We start from the raw sequence: 10,997 nt of genomic DNA, 5'->3' as shown, positions 1-10,997 counted from the left end.
ACGTGCGTGACGGTCTCCGCCGTAGAACCAACAACCCTTGGCGCGAAATCTGAGGTCCTTATATACGCTAGAGTCGCGCACACTTAAGCCTAACCCTCGAACTGACGCACATTCCTTCGAATGGAATGTCCCTCGCAACGCTGAGCCCCAACGTTTCAATGTAAACAACCTTTCCCACGGTCTCGACGCATTCTTAGCATTCTTAACATCTATGCATAATACATGTTCAATATTACCTACTGTCAATATTACCTACTTTATTCACTCATCCCAGCCCCGATCCTCATCCCTCACCCCAGTCCCGACCCTCATCCCTCACCCCAGTCCCGACCCTCACCCCTCACCCCAGTCCCGACCCTCACCCCTCACCCCAGTCCCGACCTTCATCCCTCACCCCAGTCCCGATATGAAGCGCATGACGAGGAAGGCAGGGAAGGTCTGCACGACGGAGGACACGAGCCCCGCCACGGCGTTCACCAGCAGCGACACCACCAGCACCCGCCGCCGCCCGTACATGTCCCCCAGCGCCCCCCACACGTAGCCCCCCAGCATCATACCTGTGGGTGGTACGGGTATATAGTGTCCCCCAGCATCATACCTGCGGTTGGTACGGGTATATAGTGTCCTTCAGCATCATACCTGCGGGTGGTACGGACATAAAGTGTCCCCCAAAATCATACCTGCAGGGGTTACGGGTATATAGTGTCACTCAGCGCTCCCACACACGTAGCCCACCAGCATCATACCTGCGGGTGGTACGGGTATATAGTGTCCCCCATACGTAGCCTCCCAGCATCATACCTGAGGGGGGTGAGGACATATAGTGTCCCACAACATCACACCTGTGGAGGGTGCGGACACACAGTACACCCGACAAGCAGAACCGCAGTGCACTCCAGTCAATTCAAACAAATCATTTACAATGATTTAAAATTTTCTCAAGTTTGTTTGCTTGTCACCTCGAGTCTCCTAACTTACCACGTAATGTAAATCAAGCAAAACATTTAGCTAGCAGTAAAATATTGCGATCCACCCAACAAATTGACGGGAGGGAGACGGAAATCTGATACTTCATTCCATGGTCACCGGATAGATTCTTCTCCCAAGCTCAAATTTTTTGTATAAAAGTGAAAGAGTCAGAAGAAAGGGTGAAAGAGTCAGAAGAAAGGGTGAAAGAGTCAGAAGAAAGGGTGAAAAGGGGTCTTAAGGTCTCCTTTTTAAGGGTCTGAAAAGGGTGAGTTTATCGCAAATGTAACAGATGTTGACAACGCAACCAGTCAAGAACGGGAATTACTGGCAGAGCGGTGTCGAAGCAACTGAAAAAACCTGAAAAAGGAGAATCTAGCCAATATTATTAGAGGACTTCTCCACGAAGAAAATGTCACAAGAACGGCATACTCAAAGAAATAACTGAAACAAAAGGAATTTTCATGATTGCCCTAAACGAGTTACCCTCAAGGAAGGAGATCCAGAAATGTGTAATGATGAATTGCTAGTGATGAAATGTGTAATGATGAATGGCTGTAGTGATGAAATGTGTAATGATGAATTGCTAGTGATGAAATGTCTAATGGCGAATTGCTACAGTGATGAAAAGAATCAATGATAAGATGTCTCGGATGATGAGATATCAGGGAACCCCGAAACACACGAGGATAGTGCATATTTTATAAAAATATTTAGTCAGGATGCCCCACTTCGATGAGTCAACCGCGTCCAAATATCGCTGCATTTCTTTCACGCACTTGCCTCATTTGTGGGTTATACTGACCTATTACTGGCCCTTAAAATTTCAGGTATAACTCACTTGTGGCGTTTAATTTATTTGAAGCCACAAGTGATCATAAGTGAAATAAGGAAGCGCACTACTGAACAGGTCGCCACGTGCGGAACAAAGTTTGAAATTCAAAGGCGGGACACAATCGATAAGGAACCTCACAGTTAAACCTGTATGCCTGCAGTAACAATGTAAGCTGCATTTTTCTAACTACATAACAACATAGCATATAATAGCTAACTATTTATCATTATAAACTTCACTAAAAAAACGAATGAGTCATATTGTAAAAAACATACTGAAAGACTTCCTTACCCAGCAATAGGTGGAAGATAGCACAGATACACCCATTTCCCGGACCAAACTGAGTACGAATGACCTACACTATTTATGCATTTGCATCACTTTCTGAACCAATTTTCACACGCATTATTCTCTTAATTAATATAATTAATAGACTGACCGAAAAAGACCATGGCGTTGAGCCAGCCCTTGTCCTGCGACGACATGTGAAGTATGACCTACACTGAGGTCGTACACTGAGTACGAATGACCTACACAGTAAGGCTACACTATATGCATTTGCATTAAGTGCATCACCTTTTGTACCAATTTTCACACGCATTATTCTCTTAATTAATAAATAGACTGACCGAAAAAGACCATGGCGTTGAGCCAGCCCTTGTCCTGCGAAGACATATGAAGGTCGCACTGCGCGGCAGGCAGCAGCAGCGACACGCACAGCAGCTCGATGGCATCGCTGGCGTTGGCAAGACCGCCCACCAGCACCACCGTGTAGTGGAACTTGCCGAACCCTGACCGGAAAATACTTCAACTGCACTGTTACGCTATCAAGTGTAACGTTTTCAATGACTTGGTGAAGCTAAACAATTAAAATAAGCACTGTTTTTATCTGCTTCTAATATCATCCTTACGGACCAGGCAATAAGTCCAGTAGCTACGAAGGCAGTGCTAAACGATGTGTTGTTAAGTAATTCAGTCATTGTCGAATATTCCTGTGCTTTTGTAGGATCCAACCTTTCCAAGGCAGTATGTAATTAATTTAAACTCGACTAACACGTGATTAATAACATAGAATTGTATAGCTCAATAGAGATGCTGTTCCTGCTCACCGGTAGCCACCACGGCATCATCGAAGTCAGCTCCTCCTCCATCATCATCATCTGCACGGAATTAACATAAAATATAATTTTTTTACCGTTAATACTACATGTTGAGGCATGCAGCAATACGCTTTAAAATAATTTAGATTGAGGTCTTCAGTAAAAACGAGAGAAGGCTACAGAAAATGTTCAATACGATCTCACCTGGGGCTTTCAGCTCAGGTTTGGAGCGAACTTTTGCGACCTGAGATGCGGCGTCCAGACTACCTCTGCCTACTGAGTCCGTCATGAGTGACACGGTAAGTTTTCACCAATGAACTACCGGACTGTATATCAATTGATACTAAGGAATATATGAAGGAAAATAACGGATAAGGACGACACGATCGAACCATTTCCAGTACGAGAGCCTGCGAATAGTGAGTGCGGATACATCCAGTCAAATCATGTTTGAAACCTGCAATTAATTTAACAAAATCTGTCATCGCGGCGATTGTTTGTTGGCACGCATAGGTCAAGTGGTAGACTGCATGATTACTTATGACTGTGAACTATAGACGACACAACTAATAAAAAAAATCTTATTTTTTGTGACTGTTCCATTTCTATAATTTTTATCTATCTTGATGACTATAAAGAATGGGTGGGCACAGTCTCAAAACAGCCTCGAATGGAAGCAACATTCGCGCATTCAGACGCTGTTTGGTTACTTAGCTGCAGGTCGAGTGTTAATCCATTGTAATGTTAATCCAATAATTCATCAAGTATTAATCCAATAATCCACGTTAATATTACCAATCCATTTCGTGCCATAACTTCACGCGACTTCGCCCGTCACAGGTTTCAATGCAAAAAGCTCGTTCATTAGCGTATATCATATAGTTTTAGATGAGTTTTTTATGTGTTAATTGTTTTACGAGTATATTGCACTATAGTGTATCTGCTGATAGCTGTCAATTTCTCCGCGCTCCATGTTAAACATCTGCGTGATGACGAATACTTATGATGCTAACAAAAACGAGATATAAAAAATGAAACTATCCTTATAACGACATTCTACATGCCAAGTGTTTCCCATAAATCGATATCACTACGAACAATGCTCTTGGTAGTACCAAATTTGCTTCATTGCCGCAGGTTTCGTTTTATTATAAGCTTTCTTCATACACAAAGTTTCGTGCAGGTTGCCTTTGTGTACACCGAACACAGCATAGCAACACGAACAGTGTACGACCACGACTGTTATCAGGATGACGGTTGCGTTTGTAACGATAAACAAAAGTATCACAAACACAGTGTACGACCAGACCGTTATCACGATGACGGTTAAGTTTGTAACGATCGATAAACACAAAAGGATCACAAACAAAGTGTACGACCATGACCGTTATCACGATGACGGTTGTGTTTGTAACGATCGATAAACACAAAAGGATCACAAACACAACGTGTACGACCACGACTGTTATCACGATGACGGTTACGTTTGTAACGATAAACACAAAAGGATCACAAACAAAGTGTACAACCACGACCGTTATCATGATGACGGTTGCGTTTGTAACGGGAAAAAAGTATCACAAACACAACGTACAACCACGACTGTTATCACGATGACGGTAACGATTGTTTGCGATTGTTACACCGAACACCACAGCAGCAACGCGGCACTGTCTCATCACTTTCCAAGTCGGCACTATATACGTACGGCTGAGCAAGTAACAGTGAGAGAAATGAATGTTCCTCCATAACAAATCGGACACTCGTGAAGTGCTTCAAGACGTCGTCTGAGACAGCGACTGACCGGCCTCAGCTATCAGATAGACTCTTAATTGCACGTATCACTATACGCACTGAAAATGTCGCCTAATCTTAACACTTGAAAATACTATACAGGTTCTAGAAGGTAGCATGACCGAGATCAACGTCAACAGTTCTGTGTAACATGTCACTCACTCGAGCAATTGATATGATTACAAGTTTTAGGAGTAATTAGATTAGATGGCTGCAAAGGTTGTTCTAATTAAGAGAAGCTGCTAGAAATGTTACAGTCGCGGCCAAAACTTTTGTTGCGAGTGATATTTTCTGGATTATTCAATTATGAGGTGTAAAATGTAAAATAAAATCAGGAAAAGTCAAATATTTATTTTTTTTTAATATGAACACAAAAGAAAACATTAGCAGGGACGCTATCACAGGCGAAAATTTCTAAATATGGCAAAGTTCCCAAGTTATCAATATTTGCAAAGCTGACCCCAATTACGAAGAAATTCTTCTATTCTCTCAGGTATGCTAGAAATCAAATTCTGGATGATGTTTATATCAAACAAGTTCCATTCAAGCAAAATCAAGTCCTTTATAGAAGTTGGCTTGTGTTTACCTTCTGCTCGAGAATGGCCCATAATTTTTCGATAGTATTCAAATCTGGAAAATTTCCAGGCCATGGAGTCAATTCGTTAATGCCAAGGGGCAATACTTTCAAAATTCGCTAAGTGAACGTAAGTACTTACGCTCTATTTTCTTGTCTATGGTTGGTGGATTTTGCTTGTAAGGTCGTCAATGATTGGCTGATGAGTTTACAATCTCTTAACTTTTTTTTAAAGTATAGGCCAAGATCTTTAAGAAGCTCCAGATCTATAACAAGAAGCTCTAATAGATTCTTCGTTATAGGGGTCAGTACTGCAAATATTGATACGTGGTGAAATTAGCCATGTTTCGAATTTTTCCTGTGGGATTACGTTCTTGTTAATGTTTTTTTTTTTTGCTCAGTTTATAAATTAATATTTGAGGTATGCCGATCTTATTTTAGACCTCATAATTGAATAATCAAAAAAAATATCATTTCCGTCGAAAGTTTTGACCACGATTGTACATTAAGTGTGCATCACGCAGACAACACGTCTGTTGATTGGGCTCTGAATCGCCTCAGGAGACTCACCTTCAGTTATGCTGATAAGTAACTGATTGTGTGACATAATCATATCAATGCAAAGTTACATAACAAAAATGAAAATTCCCGAGCATAAGGACACGCATTATAATAATTATGTTAATGACGGCCTTCATGGTACCTTTACGCAGGACAAATGTTTGAATAAATAGTTCGAAGGAGCAGCTGGGAGTCTAAATAAAAACGATGTTCACTATAACCACCAAGAAGCTTGTATGGAGTGGAGAGCTCACTTTATTCTCAAGCCGAAGCGTCGGGGCGACTCAAAAAGATAATTTATAACGGTCCAGATGAACTCGTTACAACACAAACTGTTTCATAATAATACAAGGTAAGAAATAAAGTGAAAAAATCACCACCAACAATTCAAATTGCGGGCAGTTTTTGTAGGCTACCCAAAAGCAACAGTGTAATTCTCGCAATATCATTGTAACCAGGTGATCCTTTGCTATTTTTTTATGTAAAGTTAGTCATCACTCGTGTAAGTAAAGAATACAATTTTTGAAATGAAACGCCATGCAGTGACGTGCGACAGCCTTGCGTAATGTCATTCTCAATACTCAGAATGAGAACCGGACGGAACGATAGCTCGCAGTAATTGAAATTAAAGTCGGAACGATAAGAAACTATATTTTATCATCTGATCAACTGAATAGATCAAGCAATTAAATGATAACCAGGTAATTAGTTGGAAACAATTGTTGGTATACCGCGCAATGACATGGTGATACAAAAGCTGGGATTGCACTGCCCGTTTCTGGACCCAGCAACTGCACGGCACACGCGATGGTCACACTTGTGCTGCAAGACTCTGGGTCTTAAGTGAGCTCTGGAGGGATATTTGTTCTTCTCGCTGCTTCTACACCTCTTAAAGGAATAAAAACAAACAATAAAACCTTGGCAAGAGGTTAACTATACGTCTTCACATCAATGACCAAAGAAACGTATTTGGAAGCGAGGTAAAACGGTGCAAATTTTCTAGGCATTTAGGTAACACTATAACCTGGAAAGCATGCCATGCTATTGAGGCTAAATTTGAGTGAAAATGAAAGGTGATATGCGGCGATGACAGCGCTGCCACAAGACTTGTATGCGAAATGATCCGGTACAATATATCTCTTACAGGGACAAATTATTATAACATCGATTGAGCTGCAATTCAATCCTATATACGGATGAAAAATGAACTTTCGAAGCAAATTCCTTAAAAAAATTCACATTCCACAACAGCTTATCTGTTGTGTAAATTAAACACGGGAGTACAAATTTACACAGCAAAATTTGACCATTAAATTGGAAGTGGAAAATAGAATTTTACAATGTCATTCAGTCACAGATATGTCGCGAGGTTCGACGGGAATGCGAATGAGGCGGATACTCAAGAGATGGTAAGTAGGCTTAGTCTTGCCATGGAGATCAGCTACTCAGACCAGGAACAGCAAGATTACAGTATGAGAAGACACGGTTGCAACGAGAGAGTAATGATTGAAAAGTCTAGTGTGGAAAAAGATCTCGGAGTTTATGTCGACAANCATTGTTTTTTGTTGCATTGAGATTTAATTTCTTTTGATAGTATTTTTGAATACTATGCGTCTCTATACATAATTTAAATCACTTTTCCTGTTAAGTTTGTGTACTTACATACATTAAAATACGATTTTTCAAGTGTACGAATATTTATTTCCCCCCACTGTACGTATATTTACAATCTGAAGAATATCACTCGCGGTCATTTTTGAAACTAAAAATTAAGCGATAGGAAAATTTTAATTTTATTGTTTAGTAGTGCCAGCAAGTTGACCTAAGGGTCAACATGAAAATGAATGAATGAATGGACCCTTCATGAAAATTGATTGACATTATCAGTATGACCTGAAACACAAGGATATAAGAATGGGATGAAAGGTAAATAATTTTAACATAAAAACCCCCAGACCATATGTGACCTAAAGGTGAGAAGCCCAAGCAAATGATATTATAGCGAATATCTCTAATTCTTAAATATTATCAATACCTACGTATCGACTAGCAGTAGTAAACCCGAGCACGAATATATTTTACTATGAAGTTCTATGCTGAATAAAAACTTGAGAACAATATTGACGACTGTTGCGTCTTTTGTGACCCGAAATACGACAGGGTAAAGAAGTAGACATGAAAGGCAAGCTTCAAACAAGAGGCTGGACACTTCTGTGAAATCCGAGTTTACTGTCTTGTATCACTTTTTCAAAGTTATTGGGAAAAAGGCTTCTGAATTTAAAGCGTGACATAAAAATACAATCCGATAACCTTCAACCAACTAAACAGAAAAAATTCTTTTTGAAGCTACATCAATCCCTAACTTGTCGTCACAGATGTATTTGTCACGAACAATCGTCAAAATAATAAAATCAAATGCCTTTTTTCAAAGCAACGGTTTGTTCGCGCAGTGGTTTCTACACATAAAGTTCTGGAGCAAAATTCCCTCAATTAAATTCCCTCAATTTAAATAGCTTTGGAGCAAAATTCCCTAATTACCCAGCGAACAATTTTAAATAGCAGAACACACGCGACACTTGCAGCTGTGCGGGAGATGGTTGGTCAGACTACAAGCGTCCAGTGCAGTGTCACACTTGAAGTTATTCGTGTAGCTACTTGATAAGAAAAGTTCTCATATACGGATAGGATACAAGATAGTGCAGTTGTTCAGAACTGGGGTTTGATAATCTAAAATGAACCTAAGTCTACATGCTACTTGAAATTTAGGCTTTTAGTAAGTCTACAAGTATTTAGTAAGGCTTACTTGGCCTTACTTACTTACGCTTACTTGACGTAAGCCTAACTTACGCTTACGTAAGGCTTACTTGGCCTTAAGTATTTAGTAAGGCTTACTTGGCCTATTTAGGCCAAGTAAGTTTACATGCTACTTGAAATTTAGGCTTTAAAGTGTAAACCGTACAGTGCTTCCCGTCCGAGAGAACAGAGTCGGGCGTGTGAATGTAAGAGACGACTTACGAGCCGCGCGACCTTGGCAGATTTGACAGCTGCAAACGACGTCGTGACGTAAGCTCTACATCACTACATGGTAACGCTGTTGTTGCTACGAGTCTTGTACTGCATGTGCATGCTACGAGATTATATTACGTGAGTAGCAATCTTGCTTTTGGTTCACACATAATATAAAAAATTTTATTTTTGACTACAAAATATTTTAATTACTTATTAATATGATATAATAGTATGTAATATACAGGGTTATTTTAAATGATGGATCCAATTTAACAAATTCGTAATTATTTGCGTATAAATTCAAAAGGAATAATTTATACACCAATGGAAAGAAAAAGATTAAAAACTTTTTTACACATTTATAAATGTTGAATATGACATTTACCCCTGTCTCTTATACACATCTAGATGTGTATAAGAGACAGGAGTACGAATGACCTACACAGTAAGGCTACACTATATGCATTTGCATTAAGTGCATCACCTTTTGTACCAATTTTCACACGCATTATTCTCTTAATTAATAAATAGACTGACCGAAAAAGACCATGGCGTTGAGCCAGCCCTTGTCCTGCGAAGACATATGAAGGTCGCACTGCGCGGCAGGCAGCAGCAGCGACACGCACAGCAGCTCGATGGCATCGCTGGCGTTGGCAAGTCCGCCCACCAGCACCACCGTGTAGTGGAACTTGCCGAACCCTGACCGGAAAATATTTCCTCAACTTCACTGTTACGCCATCAAGTGTAACGTTTTCAATGACTTGGTGAAGCTAAACAATTAAAATAAGCACTGTTTTTATCTGCTTCTAATATCATCCTTACGGACCAGGCAATAAGTCCAGTAGCTATCTCAATCAATCGTCAGTTATGGAAAGATCGGGTNAGGACGTAAACAGAGTTGCTGGTAGAGGCGGGACGTAAACAGAGTTGCTGGTAGAGGCGGGACTTAATCAGCTTCCTTGGCGTAACCCCACAAGAAATAGTCACATGGGGTGAGATCAGGTGATCTCGGTGGCCAGAAGTGAAGAGCAAGATCTTCATTTCCTATGCTTCCTATTCAACGCTCAGGTAGTGACTGAAAACGTCCAGGACATCGAAATGCCAACAGCACAATTCGGCGTTTGAATGTGTTTATAAACTAAATATTTTTCATTTAAACTCGATTAAATACGAATTTATTGAATTGCGTCCATCAAGGTTGACGGGCAGGGTGGCCCAATGCTTACAGTTCAGAGTACCAAGATTAGCGCAGAGTCGCGGGTTCGATCTCAGCTCTGTGCGCCAGTTTCTGGTCAGAATCGGCGAGGAGGCCGAGCAGTTAAGCACAGTAGAATTGGAGCAGTGAGTTGCGAGTTCGAGCCCGCAACAAGCTGTGAATGTTCTGCGATGTCACGAATCGGCGACAGGCCTACGGCCTAATAAACGCTGAAACCGCTATTATTATTTAGAATATCCCGGTATAATAGTATAGTATATCAGTATATTATCCCTTTACGCCCTGAATTTCTGGGACAAAAATTGTAAAATTCACTTTTTCGGTTTTAGGTCTCACTTCGAAGCTGACATTCTGACCTATCCAATGGTACCAAAATCATCTCTGTACGTTGATTTATGCCTTGACGACAGTTCGTGAAGGTGTTAGGGTGGGGGAGTTCTTTCACATTTAATATAGACGGAAATTACTGGTTGGGCTCATAAATATGCAACCTGAAGACGCTGATCTTTAGTTACCCGGGTGCTGTCGTGCATGTGGGATGGTGCTCATGCAGTCGTTCCCACTATCCTTGACTGAATTTCGGCTCCAGTAATGTCTAGTCTTGCATCCATGTCACCTTGAATGCTTAAAATGTTGAAGCACTCACCGTCACTGTCGCTGCTCTGACAGACCTCTTCATATTGACGATGGTTGTTGCGCTCCATATTGTCCAAAGAGTTTCTCGGTCACGCCAGCCTAATAGTCACAACAAATGTCCACCCAGTGTTGCGCAATGGCCAGACCTAATGTTTCGTTTTCATATTTCACACATCACAATCAAGCAAATGATGACGGCAAGTGTCACCACTAAACAGATGAAGAATCCATCATGATTAGAGACCCTCAAAAATACGCGTCTGTATAGATTGGCAGCGCGCGGGCAAAGTAAAGTGAGACCAAAAG

General features: G+C 40.8%; 1 protein-coding gene across 1 annotated transcript in view; it reads right to left on the bottom strand.

The window, feature by feature from the left end:
• Positions 1 to 10,997, bottom strand: part of LOC108673715 (synaptic vesicle glycoprotein 2B) — a gene marked incomplete at its 3' end in the record, with an annotated part of 11,637 nt that extends 640 nt beyond the window's left edge. The window contains 4 exon segments of the mRNA XM_047883506.1: positions 395 to 557; positions 2,431 to 2,592; positions 2,911 to 2,961; positions 10,702 to 10,997. Of these exon segments, the coding sequence (XP_047739462.1) occupies positions 395 to 557; positions 2,431 to 2,592; positions 2,911 to 2,961; positions 10,702 to 10,759 (434 nt within the window).

This window comes from Hyalella azteca, unplaced genomic scaffold, assembly GCF_000764305.2.
Source record: "Hyalella azteca isolate HAZT.00-mixed unplaced genomic scaffold, Hazt_2.0.2 contig1657, whole genome shotgun sequence".
NCBI classification, from domain to species: domain Eukaryota; kingdom Metazoa; phylum Arthropoda; class Malacostraca; order Amphipoda; family Hyalellidae; genus Hyalella; species Hyalella azteca.
The sequence above is the reverse complement of the archived record's forward strand: the minus strand, read 5'-3'. Positions and strand labels throughout refer to the sequence as shown.